This window comes from Crassostrea angulata, chromosome 10 (assembly GCF_025612915.1).
Source record: "Crassostrea angulata isolate pt1a10 chromosome 10, ASM2561291v2, whole genome shotgun sequence".
Classification (NCBI taxonomy): Eukaryota; Metazoa; Mollusca; class Bivalvia; order Ostreida; family Ostreidae; genus Magallana; species Magallana angulata.
The window spans coordinates 6,271,709-6,293,668 of record NC_069120.1 but is presented as its reverse complement, the minus strand read 5'-3'; the positions used below and the strand labels follow the sequence as shown (position 1 = coordinate 6,293,668).

At 33.9% G+C, this 21,960-nt stretch overlaps 1 protein-coding gene and 1 long non-coding RNA gene across 2 annotated transcripts; both read right to left on the bottom strand.

Annotated features, from left to right (window-relative positions):
- Positions 1–202: 202 nt before the first annotated feature.
- LOC128167129 (minor histocompatibility antigen H13-like) lies at positions 203–16,185 on the bottom strand. Its single transcript, XM_052832677.1, has 11 exons — positions 15,956–16,185; positions 13,875–13,973; positions 13,360–13,442; positions 13,188–13,273; positions 8,388–8,473; positions 8,110–8,235; positions 7,951–8,008; positions 6,993–7,113; positions 6,731–6,833; positions 6,482–6,567; positions 203–862 (listed from the first exon to the last, which is right to left on the bottom strand). Exons 1-11 carry the CDS (start codon positions 16,142–16,144, stop codon positions 784–786), a joined length of 1,116 nt encoding a protein of 371 aa, XP_052688637.1. The 5' UTR covers positions 16,145–16,185; the 3' UTR covers positions 203–783.
- A 2,947-nt stretch (positions 16,186–19,132) lies between these two features.
- LOC128168190 (uncharacterized) lies at positions 19,133–19,975 on the bottom strand. Its single transcript, XR_008241304.1, has 2 exons — positions 19,747–19,975; positions 19,133–19,398 (listed from the first exon to the last, which is right to left on the bottom strand). It is a non-coding gene; the product is annotated as an uncharacterized LOC128168190 (long non-coding RNA).
- Positions 19,976–21,960: the final 1,985 nt, after the last annotated feature.

The following is a 21,960-nucleotide window of genomic DNA, read 5'->3' as shown; positions in this document are numbered from 1 at the left end:
TTCAACCATCACTTATCATAAAATCAGACAATTACGCGTGTATGCATTATCAATACCACATGAACAAAATGTGTAATAAATTACATGTACCAGGCAGGTAATGTACTAATATAATGAGGCTGAAGTCGGTGGAAACACAGGTCATTTCATCAACAAATGCTAATCTTTAGATTTCATAAAAGAATCAAGTCAAGGCACTGTCTGTCATGTGTACACATTTTTTATTCAATATACTTATATATCTTTATTCTTCAACCACATCAATAATTTGCTGATTACCAAAACAGATTTATGTACTATAACAAAATGAAATGAAAAAAAGAGTGTATTTGGGTGTCATGATATTGCAATTCAGGACATGATATATGTAAGGATAAAATGACAAAGCAAGCCCAGCCTTCAACTCTCTTACTCACTATAGATCTGTCACCCATTCACACCAATGTACAAACTTGCTCAGAGGAAATTGTAAAATTCCACTCTTGGACAAAATTTCTTTATAATCTCTGAAAGTCACTCTCCATTTATTCTAATACGATAATAAATATCTTTACAGCATTAAAGAGAGAAACAGACATCAGATCGTTGACAAAAAGAAAAGTAATTCAGAGGCTGCTGTTAATAACCATTAGCCTCAAAAAGATGGTTTTCTGTGTTAAACATAACATTTACAAAGACATCATCATCAACATAAAGATAAAACATCTTTTAAAAACAAATAATTTACAACTGTTGTGGCAGTGCTGGTTCACTGACATTAACTCTAGAGCTCAGTCACTTCCTCTACTTCTCTTTCTTGGCCTTCTTTTCATCAGTCTTTTCATCAGTCGTTTCATCCGTTTTTTCTGGATGGTCTTCAAAACTACAATACCAGTAAAAACATCATATATAAGACTTTCAAAAAAAATTCTATATCATTCTTCATTTAAAACAAGAGATATTTGTGAAACACTTATGCCCCCCTCCCTTGGAAACATCCGCAAAGAAAAGAACGTAAACTGCAAATATTTGGAATTTTTCTAAGTTCAAGTGGCATAACTCTGTCGAAAATGGCTCGATCATACCCAATATCGAACTTGACCTAGATATTATCATGATAAACGTTTATACCAAAGGACTATATATGATATGGGCCTAAAATGGCCCCTTAAAATGAACATCATCATTTTACTATAATTCTTTGTTTTCTTAGAACAGTTATGTATGTGATGTGTTTACATAATATTCATTTTGGTTCAAGTGCCCACAATTTAGAAATATGACATCTTAAAGACAACCTTTTCCCGCCATTTTTGAATTTTTAGCATAAAACTGTTTGCTTTCAAGCAGTTTTTCCTTCCGAAAACATAGAGCGCATGCTTGAACAAACAAAATATTTTAATCAGAGATTTTCGAGCCAAGACTAATAAGTGACAAAAAAATTTTCCTTGTTCAAGCATGCGCTCTATATTTCCCATTTGTAAATAGACAAGAAAAATGTCAATTTTTAACTGATTTTGATTGAATTATAGAAATAGCTTCACTTCTGATGTCATATTCTGCCAGTCAGTGCAAATAAATCAAATAAATAGATGAAAAATATATTTTATATCAACTCTTCTAAAAAATAAGTTAACATTTTATTGTACCCAAAACACTTTAAAAATGGCGAATTATGGGGGCCAAATTTAACTCTTATCATATATAGTTCTTTCATTTCAATATGTTCATGCTCTGCGAAGAAAATGAGCAGAAACTGCAAATAACTGGAATTTTTCTAAGTCCAAGGGCCTTAACTCTGTCGAAAATGGCTCGATCATACCCAATATCGAACTTGACCTAGATATTATCAAGATAATCCTGTATACCAAATTTCATTTCAATATGTTCATGCTCTGCGAAGAAAATGAGCGGAAACTTTAATAAGTGGAATTTTTTAAGTCCAAAGGCCATAACTGTCGAAAATGGCTCGATCATACCCAATATCGAACTTGACCTAGATATTATCATGATAAACCTGTACACCAAATTTCTTTTCAATATGTTAATCCTCTGCCAAGAAAATGAGCGGAAACTGCAAATAACTGGAATTTTCTAAGTCCAAGGGCCATAACTCTGTCGAAAATGGCTCCATCGTATCCAATATCGAACTTGATCTAGATAGTATCATGATAAACCTGTACACCAAATTTCATTTCAATATGTTCATGCTCTGCTAAGAAAATGAGCGGAAACTGCACAAACTGGAATTTTTCTACCTCCAAGGGCCATAACTCTGTTGAAAATGGCTCGATCGTACCCAATATCGAACTTGACCTAGATATTATCATAATAAACCTGTATACCAAATTTCATTTCAATATATTCATCCTCTGCTAAGAAAATGAATGGAAACTGTTGGTAGACCGACTGACCGACAGACAGCAGCAAAGCAATATGTCCTCCCTTCTTTGAAGGGGGGCATAATAATAAAAACAAGAGGCCCATGGGCCACATCGCTCACCTGAGGAACAATAGGTATGATAAAATCAGCTTAATGGAGTCATAATACAAACTATCTGGACAATGTACAATAATACATGTAGATCCTGTATAAATAAAATCCATTTTCCCCCTGGATATTCTTTATTCCCTTTTCTAACAGGATGATTTTAAAGTCATATCATATGTTGAGTATTGCAGTTCTCAAAAAGATCATTAACAATAGTTTATATATGGGATATAAACCTACAGCAAACTTTGAACCTTCTTGTGAGGCCAAAGAATTGTCCTGGGGTGAAAGTTTTAACAATTATAAAGAATCATCTGGCTGATTAGTTTCTGAGAAGAAGATTTTTAAAGATTTACCCTATATATTCCTTTGTTAAACTTTGACCCCCCATAGTGGCCCAAACCTACCCCCCAGGGGTCATGATTTTCACAACTTGGAATCTAAACTACCTGAGGATGCTTCCACACAAGTTTCAGCTTTCCTGGCTGATTAGTTTCTGAGAAGAAGATTTTTAAAGATTTACTCTAGATATTCATATGTTAAACTTCAACCCCCAATTGTGACCCACCCTACTCCCGCAGGTCATGATTTTCACAACTTTGAATCTACACTACCTGAGGATGCTTCCACACAAGTTTCAGCTTTCCTGGCTGATTAGTTTCTGAGAAGAAGATTTTTAAAGATTTACCCTATATATTCCTATGTAAAACTTCGACCCCCCCCATTGTGGCCCCACCCTACCCCCGGGGGTCATGATTTTCACAACTTTTAATCTACACTAACTGAGGATGCTTCCACACAAGTGTCAGCTTTGCTGGCTGATTAGTTTCTGAGAAGAAGATTTTTAAAGATTTCCTCTATATTTCTATGTAAAACTTCGACCCCCCCCATTGTGGCCCCATCCTACCTGCGGGGGTCATGATTTTCACAACCTTGAATCTTTACTACCTGAGGATGCTTCCACACAAGTTTCAGCTTTCCTGGTCTTATGGTTCATGAGAAGAAGATTTTTAAAGATTTACTCTGTATATTCCTATGTAAAATTTCGACCCCCCATTGTGGCCCCACCCTACCCCTGGGGGTCATGATTTTCACAACTTGGAATTTGCACTACCTGAGGATGCTTCCACACAAGTTTCAGCTTTCCTGGCTGATTAGTTTCTGAGAAGAAGATTTTTAAAGATTTACTCTATATATTCCTATGTAAAACTTCGACCCCCCCATAGTGGCCCAAACCTACCCCAGGGGTCATGATTTTCACAACTTGGAATCTACACTACCTGAGGATGCTTCCACACAAGTTTCAGCTTTCCTGGCTGATTAGTTTCTGAGAAGAAGATTTTTAAAGATTTACTCTATATATTCCTATGTAAAACTTCGACCCCCCCATTGTGGCCCCATCCTACCCGCGGGGGTCATGATTTTCACAACTTGGAATCTACACTACCTGAGGATGCCTCCACACAAGTTTCAGCTTTCCTGGCATTATGGTTCTTGAGAAGAAGATTTTTGAATCTTTCTCAAAATTTTTCATCAATTTCTAATTATCTCCCCTTGAAAACGTGTGTGACCCTTAATTTTCACAAGTTTGAATCCCCTTTGCCTAAGGATGATTTGTGCCAAGTTTGGTTGAAATTGGCCCAGTAGTTCTTGACAAGATGTTGAAAATGTGAAAAGTTTACGGACGGACAGAAGGACGACAGACAAAATGTGATCAGAATAGCTCACTTGAGCTTTCAGCTCAGGTGAGCTAATAATATGAACATAGATCTCTGGAATTTAAGGATATAATGGAGGTACCCCAGCAAATTCTTTTTTAGCAATATCCTAAACAAGAGGCCCATGGGCCACATCGCTCACCTGAGGAACATTAGGTATGATAAAGTCAGCTTAATGGAGTCATAATACAAACAATCTGGACAATGTACAATAATACATGTAGATCCTGTATAAATAAAATCCATTTTTCCCCCTAGGAACTCGGATAGCCGATTGCTGCCAATACTTACAAGAGCAGACTTTAATCACCGCTCCTGCACATATATAGGGACTCAACATTACGCAAGCAGGGATGACCGCACACCTACGCAACTCAACAGGTACCAACGTTAACGCAAGCAGGGATGACCGCACACTTGCGCCAACAGCTCAACCTAACGCAAGCAGGGAGTGCCGCACACTTGCGCTAGAAAGGGCAGAACACCAGCAGGGATGACCACACACTAGTGCTCCACCGCAACCACCACCAATACAAGCAGGTATGCCCGCACACTTGTATTAATGCGATACAGGGCAGGGATGACCACACACTCTGTATCGTAGGTTAGAAAACACAGAGATTATATAGAGAAGGAATGTCCACACACTTAATCTATCCGTACCTGTTCAAATTTAACCCCAAAAACAGTCGCTCGTCGTAATGCAATAGACACTGTCCCTATATATGTGCCGGCCTAAAATAATTCATAGTATAACAAACTTATCCGGCCTAACCCAAAACTACTTATGCAGAACAACTTATATACATTGAATATTTATTATTGTATAAAAATAATCGTCACAATAATTGGTTAACAGTGGATGCATTAATTAAAATAATCAAGAATCAATAAATCAAGGGCAATAACTCAATACAGTAAAATGAAAAAATAGCTGCCTGCTTCAATTTTATAGTCATATTACATGTTGGGAATGCAGTTCTCAAAAAGATCCTTTACAATTGTTTATATATGGGATATTTAGCTACATCAAACTCTGAACCTTTTTGTGAGGCCGAAGAATTGGCCTGGAGCCAAAGTCTTAACAATAATAAAATAATCATCTTGCTGATTAGTTTTTGAGAAGAAGATTTTTAAAGATTTACTCTATATATTCCTATGTAAAACTTCGACCCCCCATTGTGCCCCACCCTATACCCAGGGGTCATGATTTTCACAACTTTGAATCTACACTGCCTGAGGATGCTTCCACACAAGTTTCAGCTTTCCTGGCTGATTAGTTTCTGAGAAGAAGATTTTTAAAGATTTACTCTATATATCCCTATGTAAAATTTTAACACCCACCCCCCAATGTGGCCTCACCCTACCCCAGGGATAATGATTTTCACAACATTAAATTTACACTACCTGAGGATGCTTCCACACAAGTTTCAGCTTTCCTGGCTGATTAGTTTCTGAGAAGAAGATTTTTAAAGATTTACTCTATATTTTCCTATGTAAAACTTCGACCCCCCATTGTGGCCCCACCCTATACCCAGGGGTCATGATTTTCACAACTTTTAATCTACACTACCTGAGGATGCTTCCATACAAGTGTCAGCTTTCCTGGCTGATTAGTTTCTGAGAAGAAGATTTTTAAAGATTTACTCTATATATTCCTATGTAAAACTTCGACCCCCATTGTGGCCCCTCCCTACCCCCAAGGATCATGATTTTCACAACTTTGAATCTACACTACCTGAGGATGCTTCCACACAAGTTTCAGCTTTCCTGGCTGATTAGTTTCTGAGAAGAAATTTTTTAAAGATTAACTCTATATTTTCCTATGTAAAACTTCGACCCCCCATTGTGGCCCCATTCTACCCCCGGGGGTCATGAATTTCACAACTTTGAATCTACACTACCTGAGAATGCTTCCACACAGGCTTCAGCTTTCCTGGCTTTCTGGTTCTTGAGAAGAAGATTTTTGAAAATTTCTCGAAATTTTTCATTAATTTCTAATTATCTCCCCTTGAAAACGGGTGTGGCCCTTACTTTTCACAACTTTGAATCCCCTTTGCCTAAGGATGATTTGTGCCAAGTTTGGTTGAAATTGGCCAAGTAGTTCTTGAGAAGATGTTGAAAATGTGAAAAGTTTACGGACGGACGGACGGACAGACGACAGACAAAAAGTGATCAGAATAGCTCACTTGAGTTTTCAGCTCAGGTGAGCTAAAAATGATGTCCAGCATTATCTTACAATGATGACCATAAACCTTTACAGCCAAGTAGAACTCTGATAAGATTTTCATACCTGAACATTTCTTTGAGCTCTCCCTTTATCAAAGCTGTAAGGAGAGGGAAGCTGGTACAGGCTGGCACCAGGTAGAGCAAGGCAGGCTGAAACATCACAATCTCTTCAAATTAGTCAAATGTACTGTTTATGCACTCATCACATTACCCTCTTCAACTCAACCACATTTTTATAAACACCATAGCATATTAAAAAATGATCAGCAAATCTTTAAATATTGCATCAAAGATAAAATGCGTTGGTATTTACCTGAGCATGTTTGAACACATGCATGACTAGAATGGTGGCCCCAAGACCAAGACAGTAGGCTAGAAAACTGGCATAAAAGTAGGTTTTGGAGTTTTTCTTTTGGCTGAAAAGTAAACATTTCAAATGTTATTTCAATTAAATATAAATGTTAAACATTCTTGACTCCGAATTCATACATTGAAATTTAAGCTTAATGGCACACATGTACATCTGTATTTTGGAGATAAAAATGTTTACATTGAAATAAGTATGAAACACCAACCTGACATCAAATCTGAGCAGGAGGGCAATGAAGATTCCTGGAATGACTATGTCACCTAAACCTAGCATGGCAAAGTTATTGGCAGCAAGCCCCTTCTCCAACAAATCTTGTGGGAATACCACTGTAAGCAGATAAGCCAGTTTACTTTACAGTCTCTGTGATGGTGTGTCATTGGTATTGACCAAAATAAAACACACAATCTTATAGTAATGGTTTGTCAGTGGTATTGACTAAAATAAAACACACAATCTTATAGTGATGGTGTGTCAGTGGTATTGACTAAAATAAAACACACAATCTTATAGTAATGGTGTGTCAGTGGTATTGACCAAAATAAAACACACAATCTTATAGTAATGGTTTGTCAGTGGTATTGACTAAAATAAAACACACAATCTTATAGTAATGGTTTGTCAGTGGTATTGACCAAAATAAAACACACAATCTTATAGTGATGGTTTGTCAGTGGTATTGACCAAAATAAAACACACAATCTTATAGTAATGGTTTGTCAGTTGTATTGACCAAAATAAAACACACAATCTTATAGTAATGGTTTGTCAGTGGTATTGACCAAAATAAAACACACAATCTTATAGTGATGGTGTGTCATTGGTATTGACCAAAATAAAACACACAATCTTATAGTAATGGTTTGTCAGTGGTATTGACTAAAATAAAACAAATTGCACTGTCCATTAATTACTGTACACAGGGTTATTTTCGCCCTTTTACAATTGCAAACGGTTTCGCCCCGTCTTGAATTCATCCAGATGCAGTTGTGTTAACAAAGATATTATTTGCAATATAGAATTTGCCCAGTTTTAAATTTGCCCTCTGACAACGAGGGCGAAAGAGGCAAAAATAAAACGGGGACGAATATTTCCCTGTATACAGTAATTCTATAATAACATGTTTCACAGGACTGTGTCAAACCTGCATTGAAACAAAAACTTACATTTGATTGGAGCATCGAATGATTTGGCAACAGTAACCATTACATTAGTCCCAAATACCTATGAAAAAGAGCAGATAAGTGTTAACATCCTGCATTTAAAATACAAAATATTGGATAAAATTCTTTAATTTTTATAACTTAGGAAAAATGACCACTAACCCAGAATATATCATAGACAAACAGTCCCCCCAGGAGTATGAGTCCCGTGCTGATTCTGTTGAGGGAGAGGATTTCTACCCCACTGATAGCAAAGGCCAGACCAAACAGGTTGTTGGCAATCCAGTGCTGAAGAAAAATGAAAAGGTCTCATCAAGGTCAATAATGAGAATAAATATTTGTGTGCTCTTGGTTTGGACACAAGTTCTGAAAACTTAGAATACCAACTCCATGTTAATAAAAACAACTAGATTATTAGTTTTTTAATCAACAACTCTCACCTTTTTCACAAGATACCACACACCGATCACTGCACACACTGCATGACACAGAATATCTTTTCTATCAAACTCATAATTCATCAGCTCTGAAAACCAAATGGTGAGAAATATAGCTTACTTAAAACATGATCTAAACCGAAATACAAAGAAAAATACAGTTAGGATATCAGTTAAGCCAGAACCATTATTTTAATGTCTTAAGATGATGTTAGAGCATCAAAATAGTTGATTACATTCAACTTGAATAATACATGTATATTTAAGATGTTTGAGTACATTTAACATTTTTGAAATTATTTTTAATCTTAAATCTAGTACATGTACTCCAAATTGTATGGTGAATGGAGAAAATGGAAGGTTTCCTTTGTCACTCTTTGTTAAATTAAAATGATAATGTACTGGGCGATAGTTTTGACAGCCCACAATTGTAAACTCACTAATGTAATCTATTGTTATTTTTAAAGATGTTACAAGACTGGATATTTTATATCCCAATCCCATGGATAAAATGTGTACACGATATACTCAACTCTTGCGGGTTGTCTTATATATGGGAAAATTAAACAGTATACATCGGTAAAACTGGCTTAAGTCAGTAGTTAAAAAAAAAATATTACAAAATCAATATGTACAAGACTGGAGAGATATAGTGGATAACTCACTAAAATGTATTACTGTAATTATAGAATTTAAAAAAAAATATTCAATTTAGAAAAGTATTTGTTGGTTTTACCTACAGATCACATTTTACAGAAATACGAACAAGTAACCATTGATTCCCAATAGAAACAGGTACATATGGCATAACATTGACAAAAAAAGATTTAATATGTGACTCTACTAGTATTGGGGATAATTTCTTTATATATTAGAATGTACGCATTTCCCAAACGATAGAAAAATGTTTTTGTCCCAAGAGATACATACTATGAAAACCCAAATATTATGAATATAACAAGCTGATGAATACTTACAATGTAAAAAAATTAAAAATATTGTCAAGATTTATTCAGAAAATTTTCAAAGTCTGCTCTTCCAAAAACAAACCTACACAACCTACTGTATTGTAAACTCAACATTTTTATCTTTATCACTAGTACTCAGCTTATTGTAAAACTGATTTTGAAAACATAGGTAATCATTGATTACTAAGCTCACCGAGACGGAGCATCACCCTTATGAGACATCACCTTCATAAGACCACCTTTATCATTTTATATGAAAATCATACTTTATGATCTTGGATATTCATGGATTCTGTTTTGACAAAATATTGTATATCATCTGATAAATTTTTTTATGATAATCATATGTTCATATGTTTATCAATTCAATGATATAAAATTAAATATTGCATCATGTCATATTTATAATATATATCATATAATACAATAAAATACCGTAATAAACAATAATGAGATATGATATTGTAACGTATGATATGACATTGTATTGTGTTATACCTTATTGTATTTGATCACATAATACAATATTATATAAAATATAAAATATAATACAATATACTATTATATTACAATATCATACAATATACTATTATATTACAATATCATATTACATAATACATCATAACATTGAAACATGATATTCTATTGTATAATATAGTATGATATTGTATTGAATGACACTGAAACATATTTGATACATTATATGATATTATATCATATAATACAATATAATTTGATTCCAACATTGTATCTTATCAAATGATACAATATCATGTGATAAAGTAAAATATTATAAAATACATTATTATATGATACATATTGTATCATATGACACAATAATATATATTACAATATCATATAATACAATTTCATGTGATATGATAATATATCATATAAACCAATATCATATCATACAATATTGTATGATAAAATATAATATAATATTACAATATCATATAATACAATTTCATGTGATATAATTCTATATTACTGAAACCATGCAATATCATATCATAAATATTGTATGATACAATATTATAGAATATACAATATTGTATCATAGGATACAATATAATATTTTGCAATATCTTATGTAATTGTATCATTTGATAAAATAATAAATTAAAAATACAATATAATATTATACAATATTGTATCATAATATACAATACTTTACATAACAATATCATGATACAATATCATACCATAAAATATCAAAAAAATTGATACAATATCATATCGTATCGTATAACTTTTTATAATATAACATATGATATCATATTGTATCATATCAAACAATATTGTTTCATATCATACAAAACTATATCATAGGAATCATGTTATATCATTTATCAACAAACACATCTATCTATCGATCTGGTTTGAGTGAGGTAGGAGATTTCTTTAGCATCCTTGATAATGGAGATCAGGCTCTGCATCTGAAGCAACCTCTGCGTTTAATTTATGATAAAGTTAAATCAACTATGCAAGCTTTCATCTATAAAACATGTGACCTGTTCCAAAAAACTAAACCTCATCCAGCATCCGAAACCTATGACTCAGATTCAGCATTCAAGCCCATCAGGTGCATTGGTATCATAAGACGCATCATCCATGCAAGTTTGGTGAAGTTTGGACCAGTAATAACTAAGATATCTTCATCAGAGGGCACTAGCAATTAAAACCTTTACTTCCTCCAGCATCCGCAACCTATGGCTCAGATTCAGCATCCATGCCTGTCAGGTGCATCTGTATCATCCATTCAAGTTTGGTGAAGTTAGGACCTGTAATAACTGAGATTAATTTTTTAGCATCCTTGATAATGGAGATCAAGCTCTGCATCTGAAGCTACCTCTGCAATTCATTCATATTACAGTTAAATCAACTATGCAAGTTTGAAATAGTACTATCATCTATTAAACATGTGACCTGTTCCAAAAAACTTAACTTTATCCAGCATCCGAAACCTATGGCTCACACTCAGCATTTAAGCCTGTCAGGTGCATCAGTATCATAAGACACACCATCCATGGAAGTCTGGTGAAGTAAGGACAAGTAATAACTAAGATATCATCATCAGAGGGCACCTGTTTCAAAAACTTTATTTAACCAGCTCTTAAAACCTTAACCTCCTCCAGCATCAGAATCCTATTGCTCAGATTCAGCATTCAAGCTTATCAGGTGCATCAGTATCATAAGATGCACCATCCATACAAGTTTGGTGAAGTTAGGACCAGTAGTAATTAAGATATAATCATCAGAGGGCACCGGCAACAAAAACTTTAACCAGCTCTAAAAACCTTAACCTCTTCCAGCATCCGAAATCTATTGCTCATATTCAGCATTCAAGCTTGTCAGTGCATCAGTATCATAAGACGCATCATCCATACAAGTTTGGTGAAGTTAGGACCAGTAGTAACTTAGATATTGCTATCAATGGGCACCTGCAACAAAAACTTTAACCTGCTCCAAAAACCTTAACCTCCTCCAGCATCCGAAACCTATAGCTCAGATTCAGCACTCAAACCTGTCTGATGCATCAGTATCATAAGACACACCATCCATGCAAGTTTGGTGAAGTACGGACCAGCAGTAACTAAGATATTGCTATCAAAGGGCACCTGCAACAAAAACTTTAACCTGGTCCAACAACCTTAACCTCCTCCAGCATCTGAAATTTAGGACCCAGATTCAGCATCCAAGTCTTTCAAGTCCATAAGTAGGTCCAGATGCATCATCCATGCAAGTTTGGTGAAGACAGGACAAGTAATAGCTTAGATACAGGACCTGCAACAAAAACTTTAACCAGGTCTGGACGCCGACGCCGACGCCGACGCCACCGCCGACGCCGACGCCGAGGGTATAGCATAAGCTCTCCTTGACTTCGTCTCGGTGAGCTAAAAATGCTGTTAGTTTTTCTAGAAAAAAACATGGATAAATATATGAATTACAAATAAACTGAAATGATACTTGTTGATTCATGGGAATGCATTATTATAGTACATAACATGTAGAACATTTCATCAAATGATTATATTATTATTACGCGCAATGATTTCGCGCTGGCTGTTGCGTCGCACCGCGAACCAACTCTGCCAAACTTCCCCCCATGCATCAAACATTTTCTGGGGAAAACACTGTTAACTGTACATGTGATCCTTGACTGTTTTTGTGTTCATTTGTAAATATGTTGAACCTCAAATACAACTGGTCTTGAGTGAATAAAGAATTGAATTGAATTAAGATCAATTTGATAATCTAATTATGGAATGTTCATGTGCATTTAAAATATCAGTCAAACCTGTCATTTAAATTTTTATCTAATTATTATTATATAATTGATAATGCTATAGACTATAGGATACACATATTAAGGTTTTCTTGAAGATATCAAAATTATAAAATTCTAATCATTCTACCGAAAGACCATGTAGCTAATTTTTCATAGTCAAAGAATGATAACTCTGACACAAACCCAAAATTGATACAGGTATTATATTAGTATTTGACTACGCAAAATGGACCTAAAAGTATCACACTGGTAGAGCTTAGACGTACCACACTGATAATGACGAATCAAACGGAATTTATCTGTAGTTATTTGAAGTTGCAAGTTTTTTATAATATTTTTCCTACATAAATTTTACATTTTGAGAATTAATCTTCTTTTCTTCAGTGTGCAGTTTTAAAAAATATCTATTGTTTACATCTAACAATGATGATCAATGCATTGGAATAGGTTTGGATGGGATGACAAAAAATGGGACTGAAAAAAGGGCAACATTTACCACCCTCTCCCCCCCCCCCCCCCAAAAAAAAAGAAGAAAAACTATACCTTCTTTTTTCTCCTTCCCTTGAGTAAATATCAGATGATACTCCATGTTGGGGAATGCTGCTGGAATATACCTCGAAAACAGAGGGCTACAGAGAAAAAAATCCCAACTTGATATAAATGATGAAAAGTTCTTGATGTAGAATTCAATCAGCATTCAGTATTGCTTACTTACCCAACAAGATTGGCTAAAGCAAAGACTCCTAGGAAGAAGAAATACACCGCCAGCAGGAGGTTAATGTACTCTTTGGAGAAAATCTGTAAATAATAAACCGCAATTTATTACATGTCACCATCATTCTTCTATATACAATATCAACTTCAAACAAAACTATACTGGAAAATAAACAAAATCATCCATAGTGAATAATTGTGGGTTTGATTAGTATATTATATTTTTTCTCTCTAGTCATTAAGTACAGTTTTCTCAGTTATCTGGACACTTCAGTTCCCATTCCAATTGTCCAGATATGTAAAATGTGTGGATATCTGTATACAAGTTGAGTTTTACACAGAAATAATTTTCATTGATTTTTCAAAGCTAGTAAATTTTTTTTGCCAGACTTAACTATTTTTTAACACCATGTTAAAGATGTTTTAATTTATCAAGATTATTATTACAGGAAACAAACTGAAGACATCATAATTTAGAAAGTAAATAAAAAGTAGATGGAAACCCGAGGGACAAACCTGGAAAATTAAATATATTCCAAAAAGTGTTCCACTGGCAATAATGGGAAACATGGCTGCATCTTTGTGAGACATTGTTTCAGGTTTATCACCAGACTCCTAAATCCAGAAAACAGAACAATACTGTACAGGTGTAAAAACAGAAGACAATTCTATATAAACATTAAAATGAAAAAATTGTAACAAAATTAATTACATTATTCTTTAACTAATTTTTAAAATACATGATGGTCAGAATTCACACAGTATAGGAAGGTACTCAACACTTAACATGCAAATTTATACACTTTTTCATGACTTTTTGCTGTTGACAAATTTCCTAGCACTATTCAAGGACTTTATTAAAAAAAGGCCTCACAGTACCGAGTACCATTAGGCTGCCAAAAGTTAATTCTACGTAACTCGCGCACGTAGGTTTAGAAGAAATTGGGTTTTAAAAAAGACCAAACAAATCCCAATTTTAATTTAATTTTTGCCAGTTTGATTATACTAAAATACTGTAATCTGTAGAAATTAAAAAAGTTTAGAACACATTATGAACTATAAACAGATACTCAATGCAATCATCAGAAAAGATCACTCTTAAGGAAAACTAAATGTTATTTGAATACTCACTGTATTTCTATTATTGTAAATGAATAAATATCATTTTTTTAAAAATTTTATTTTAATTTCATCGCCCTCCCTCATAGGTTTGGTATTTTGAAGTGACTCTAAATGTAGAATAATTTTGGACAGCCTTTCTTAAAGCAAGAAATTTTCACATTCTATTTGATATTACAAAACCTGCTAACAACTTTCATGCTTTTTACAATTTTTAATCCAATACTAGTTAGGGATGGGACGATCCACCGATGCATCACGGTATTTTTTTTGACGATACTTGGATCGATACATTTACCATAAATACAACGATACCTAACTGAACTTTTTTTTTTATTTTTCAAAAATATCAGAGCTTTATATATCGGCTATTGTTAGTCCGCACGCCTAATATGAAAGTACAAAGATGGCGGAAAACCTCATAAAGTTGTCAAAACTGTTTGGAAGCGAAATCTGGAGTGTGGAAAACTTTTGGATAACTTGTTTATGAAAAAGTAGTGTGAACGAGACTAAAGTAATTAGTAAATTGCGCAACGCTCATTCTAAATATAATAAAATAAGTTTGGACATGCGGTAATACATCGACAGATTGAATAAATTTTAAACCCTTATTGATGTTTTCATTTTTTTGCAATGTATTGTGATATGTATCGTATCGCATCTCATGTATCGTGATATGTACCGAATCGGCTAAGTACAGTATCGTCCCAGCCCTATCTAATACCATCATTTTTAGACTTGTTACCAGGTAACTGTGAAAGTCAGAGAGAGAAAGCCTCATGTGCCGGTACATTAGATTGAGATTTAATCAATATATTGAGCATATTTCACTGTAACTTTTGCAGTGTATCTGGTTGAGCTATGATCTCTGGCAATCTTGGGTTTCTTAATCACCAGTAAATGCAATTTTATTCATAAAAATCTGAATCTAGGATATCTTGGGTACAGAGTAAAGATCAAAACCTCATAAAAATCTATTTTCTCTATTTAATAAGAAGTATGAAAAACTGAGGGCAGCAACTACAAGTAAATATTGACTTGGACACTCAAAACTCCAAAGTTAAGATGCAAAGATTTTAAATAAGTTTTAAACCGTACTTTAGGTGCATGTACTCACTATGTGCCAAAAAAGGTTTTCCACAACATTACCATTTATTAAACAAACCTCATTCTGTTTCCAAATTTCAAGATTCACAGGATTAAATTTACCTTTTAACAATTGAGCAATGTAAAATACAGACATTGTTTAGTGTAAATTCAAGTTAACTACTTTGCCGTTTGATTAAAACAGCTAGAGCAGCCCATATGGCCAATCTGTTTCCGCATCTGCCAAACGAAACCGAGAATTTGTGATAATTTCCTTAGCTATAAGTTTTAGAATAAATTATTCAAAATCATAAAATGAAATATACATAGACGACATGAAAAAAAAATTTACAAAATTACACGGGCACATGGATTCTTATGAGGATGCTTACCCTCTGGTCCGTATGGTACTTCACGGAGCGCACAGCGCCGTAGAAAATCGGAAGAACTGCCATCAGACATAAACTGCCATATGCAATTGCCATTCCCTCTGGAGTGGCAGGGATTTTAGTCGTGGCATTAGCTGCTGTTTCGTTCATAGTAGCATTGACAGCCGGTGCTTCTGTCACAGTGTCTGCCATGTTGACTGCAAGATGCGTGAATCGTCACAATCTCGCGAGAAACTGACGAGCGCCACCTTGCATGAATCGGAACTCACGCAGATTGAAGAAGACAACCGATGAGTTCCGATAGGCTTAACGCCTACGGCGAAGCATTAGCGAAACAATTATTACATAATATTAATGTAAATTTTATATAATAACCGTAGTAAGCTGGGCTATTTTGGCGGAAGTTAAAAAAAGATGGAGAAAAAGAAGTTGTATCATTTAAATTGGCAATGTAGATATAAAAATCCTGAAATTATTAGATTGAAGCAATGTCATGGAGAGAACTTTTGAAATACGCGTTACAACCAGAATTAAATTATATGAAGCTAAAAATTAATGTTCACTCCATGTTAAAAACACATAGAGATCTGCATTTATATACAGTTTCTTTCCCAAAATTTTCATAGAGCAGCGCAGCGCAGTGGGTTAGAGAGTTCACTACAAATCTGTAAGCCATGAGTTCAAATATTGTTGGGGATTTTAACATTCTTAGCTTTCCACAAATTTTCAAACGTATTTTTTGGTTAAATATTGTAAAATTTGAAAGTTCTAAGCCTGGTGAAAATATTTTAACTATGATGTACTTTAATCCACATTAATATCGACAGATGTCCCATACCACCTTATTAGCCGGAAGAAGACCAGTTTTAATTCCTTCCGTTTTACATTTTATATTTTTGCCAAAACTTATCTTCTGAAGCACACTATACCTTCTGAGCAATAAGTAGTTGCCAAAACTTACTCAATATGTTTCCCACAATATATATAGGTTACATGTGTAATTTGTTGAGTAATCAAACCTTCTGCGATGATATCGTTTGGTTGTTTGATATATAGTAGAAAATTCTGTACAAACAATAAAATATTCAGCGACAGCTGATTAGATGAAATAGGGAGCTATTTACTAATTTAACATAATATCAACATATTATAATTGAACACCATCAAACACAAATCGATGTCATGACTTTGAATCTGTGTACATGGATCATCAAACTGCAGGTACATGCGTCATTTATGCATATTTATGTCCACGTAATGTCAGAATGGCGTCCTTTTCTTCAAAAGTTCTCTCCATCAGACATTGCTTCAATCTAAACCATAATTACAACTTGCGTTATTTTCAAACTACTACAAATGATTCAAGATTCCAGAACCAATAAAAGTTGTATTCTTTTGAAATGTTATACACCTACAATCTAGAAACCACTCGATGTCTTTAATGTCCCTAGACCTTTTGAGTACAATAGGATATTTTGTTTGATCGGCCGTTCTGCACTTAGGCCTATTTTTCTTATTTCTTTAGTTTAAAGCCCTGGCTTAAAAGTGAGCAACTATTCACACTTACGCGGGGGTGTTAAGGAAGCATATGGATTCTGAGTTACATGTAATTTCGTGATATCACAAATCTTAGTTATTATGTACATATTCAATTATCTAAGCAACGAAACGTAGACCAAAAGCAAATAAAAATACTGAAGTCAATTTTTTTTCAGAAATTAGTTTGTATTACGTAGATTTATACATTGATGACGTCATGACTAAAAGTTGAATGTCGTGTGAATTTGATCGGAAAGCATTGTAAACATATTCAAAACATAACTAATCTAAGAACTCTAATAAAATATTGTGGTGTGATTTATTGAGAATGGGACATAAGAATACTAGGAGAGATGTTAGTTTCATCAATCATTTGCTAAAAGGTATGTAAATTTGCTTTTATTTCTCGGCCAGGCTTTCCTCTGTCGTTGTTTACGATATAAAAATCCGACTAGAACAACACTACCCCGCATATATTGAACTTTGAATTTTATATGTATCGTTAGTTTGATCAATGCTTAAAATGAAAAATGCTGCTAGAATCCCATGTTGTGTGTTGTTTTGATGCAACTTGCCGTTTTCCGTGCAAACTTTATAAAAGTTGGGAAGGTTTTACGAGAACTGGATGAATAACTATTGAATTAAGAAAAACATAGGATTCTAGCAGCAGTTTTGATTAAACTGAGATGTTTTGCCTTCACTTGGTAGGTTTATTTTATTTTGTAAACCGCGGGGTAGTGTTGTTCTATCTCATTTTATGTTAAGGAATATACGTAAGCTATTTATAGTTGTCACGTGATAATGCACCAATGTGGCAGTAATGTACTACCCGATTTTTTTGCACTTACATCTATTTCAAAGGATAATACTAAGTTTTTGATCGTATTCAAAATAGTTATTTAATTTCACGATTTTGAATATAACAGTCAAATTAAGACACTAAATTGCCCATATGCTTCCTTAACACCCCCGCGTACACTGTAAGGCTCCAAAACATATAATATTGATAATAATCACCAACCTCTTATCAGCAGCTTTTTGGATAATAATACGGCATATAGAACAAATTTCAGCATTTTTTACTGGTCGCTTGCTAGGCTTAAAATCATTTTGAATCAGGCGTCATAATGAATTACTACTATCAAACCAATGAAAAGACAGCATGGTGTGCACTCAACACTGAAATGAGCTACCCTGCGTCCATTTTAGATCTCATTTATATCAATCAAAATTTGAATTCATCATAAATTATTGATATGTTCATTTCATGTCATGACATTGACAATACGTACAGCTAGCTCTAGCGCGCGTTATTCAATTTGTATGCACACACCGTTGCAGTTATGGAACCACGTCTTTCAATAATTAATGCTTAAATAGATTCTGTTGGCATATACTGTAGATTCCTTATTTTACGCGGGTATTTAATTCTGCGAATCTGCTGTTTTGCATCAAATCGCGGAGTATAAAATCGCGAACGCCAAATCATTTTCATAATTCCAATAGTAAAAGCGAGATTTTAAAATCCGCGAGATGTGCTCTCACGATTTTACGCGGATATTAATTCCTCGCGTTTAATTAGGAATTTACAGTATTCTGTTAATCCAATCAGTGTAGAAATTAAAGTTGAAAAGAATCACATTCATTTATCAATTTTTATTTGGATTTACATGTATCTACATCGCAATACACTTCTTCACAGAGAAAAGTGAATTCTTTGGTTCAGGTTTCGGATCTTTATTGTCAAGTGTTCAGTACTCTCAGCAATCGCCACGTTCAAAGCTTACAGAGTAACTTCCTGCAGCGCTTCAACCATTCTGCGGAGGGGTTGTTTGCTAGAGAACAGGTGACACAAAAGAACCTCTGGCTGGGGGATATATGAGGTTTCTCCTTACTGGATAGTGATCCTGAAAAATTATAATCCAGTGATTAAGACATTGCTTGTTCATTATCAAAGAGAGAGAGAGAGAGAGAGAGAGAGAGAGAGAGAGAGAGAGAGAGAGAGAGAGAGAGAGAGAGAGAGTACCTTACCTGATTTATTTTCTCACACTTTTACTTACGTAGGGAGATATGAAAATCTTTTTTCCCATCGATAAAAGCAAAATACACCCTCCCTCCCGATATGAAAATCTTTTCCCCCTCAGATAAAATCAAATATACCATTCCTCCCCCAAAACTTGCAACCCCTCACCCACAACTCCCCCAAAATACAACCCCATCTCTTATATCAAAAGTTGAATACAAGAGTAACGTACCTTCCACACTGTCTTGGATGATGAGAAAGAACATCGTTAAACAAAGCAAGCACACTGAGATCTTCATTGTTTCACAGTAGAGAATCCAAGGTCTTTACACGGCTCAGAAAATGCACGATGTATTTATTGCAATTTTTTTTCACCCGAAGGGATGTACGTTTATCAAAAATGGTTGGATCTTTATCCAACATCTGTTGTTTATCAAAATTAATAAATCTATCAATATCATTTTTAAAGATTTTGTAAAACCGCGTCATGTTGGTAGGAGCTGAATGATGCACTACCCTATTGATCATCCCCAAGCCTTCAAACTGACGATAGCACCAGATGACGTCACCATGACGTGGTACTGAGGACCAAATGAAGAAAGATCTTCATGACCAAATCAATCTTTTTGACTTTAGGAAACCTTATTCACTGAGAGAGAGAGAGAGAGAGAGAGAGAGAGAGAGAGAGAGAGAGAGAGAGAGAGAGAGATTGATTGATATGGCACGCCAAATTCACAAAAATGAGCTAAACAGAGTTTCACAGATGGTAAACTACGTTTATCGGCTGTTAACTATAGTTTAAAGAAAGATCCATATCTGTAAACTATTGGTTCTTCTGATAAAATTTATTTCAACAAATAAACTACACAACATGACTATTTGCTTATTTGTTAAATTAAATTTTATCAGAAAGGACACTGTAATTAACAACCTTCAACTATAGTTAAGAGTTGTTAACTATAGTTTCAAAAATCGTAAAACTATATTTATCAGATAAACTATGTTTTGCAATCGCAAATGGTGGTTTTCAGTGTTAATTATACATGTAGTCTTACACTTCTGAAACATATATGATGGCGTTAACTATGATTTACAGATGTGAATTATAGATTAACGGCGTTAACTAAGGTTCTACAGATTATAACTATAGTTTACTAACCCTAAACTATAGTTAACTGATCACTATAGTTTATCAACCATAAACTATAGTTAACTGATCACTAGTTTATCATCCATAAACTATAGTTATATGAAAATCATACTTTATGATCTTGGATATTCACGGATACTGTTTTGACACAATATCGTATATCATTTGTTCAAAAATTGTATGAAAATCATATGTTCATTTCATATGGTATTATCAAATACAATGTTTATCAATACAATAATATCAAATAAATCATTGCGTCCTATCAAACTTACCGTAACAATATGTATCATATAATACAATAAAATACCGTAATAAATAATGATGAGATATGATATAGTAACACATGATATGACATTGTATCGCTATTACATTATTGTATTTGATCACATAATACAATATCATAATACATAATATATGATACAATATTGTATTATATGAAACAAGATCACATGATACATCACAATATTGTACATCATGATATCATATTGTATAATATAGTATGATATTGTATTGTATGATACTATATCATATTTGATACATTATATGATATTGCATCATATGATAAAATATAATTTGATACAACATTGTATCATATCATATGATACAATATACATGTAATGCGATTTAGTAAAATATTATATAATACAATATCAAATTATTCATACTGTATCATAAAATACAATATTATATATAACACAAAATATAATATAATACAATTTCATGGGATATAATAATATATCTTATTATACTTTCATGTAAAATACTTAAATCTGATTGGCTTAGACGCAGTTGATAATCCGTTCTTTCACCCTCAGCGTTAGCAACGCACTTGGCAACGGTTATCACAACGAATTGTTACATGCGCGTAAATTATGCGTGAATACCCTTCGAAAACCATTGTCAACCTCCGCTTCGCGTCGGTTGACAATGGCTTTCTCGGGGTGTCAATTTCAACAGTTACCCTCCCAAACAGGCACTATTCATATAATATAACCAATATCATATTACACAATGTCGTATGATACGATATTATATAATATACAATATTGATTCATATGATACAATATTATTACTTATTAGGTTTGTTACTGACTGTTTAAAGAAATTTGTGGGGTCGGTAAAGTCCATAGAAGGCGAGGCGGAGCCCACAAATTTCTTTAAACAGTCAGTAACAAACCTAATAAGTGTTTTGTTTTGTCGAGGACCTAAAGTTTGATAAGTAAACAAACGTTTGTGTAGAAAATCAGTTCAAATAACGTTACGTCCGCCATGTTGCGTTATAAATTTTGACGC

Bases quoted from the DNA above. Each gene is read 5' to 3' on its own strand.
- LOC128167129 (XM_052832677.1), bottom strand. From the start codon at position 16,144: ATGGCAGACACTGTGACAGAAGCACCGGCTGTCAATGCTACTATGAAC. The intron at 13,443-13,874 runs GTTTGTCCCTCG...TATTATTTACAG, and splicing joins GAATATATTTAATTTTCCAG to ATTTTCTCCAAAGAGTACAT. The intron at 6,568-6,730 runs GTAAATACCAAC...GTGATGTTTCAG, and splicing joins ATGTGTTCAAACATGCTCAG to CCTGCCTTGCTCTACCTGGT.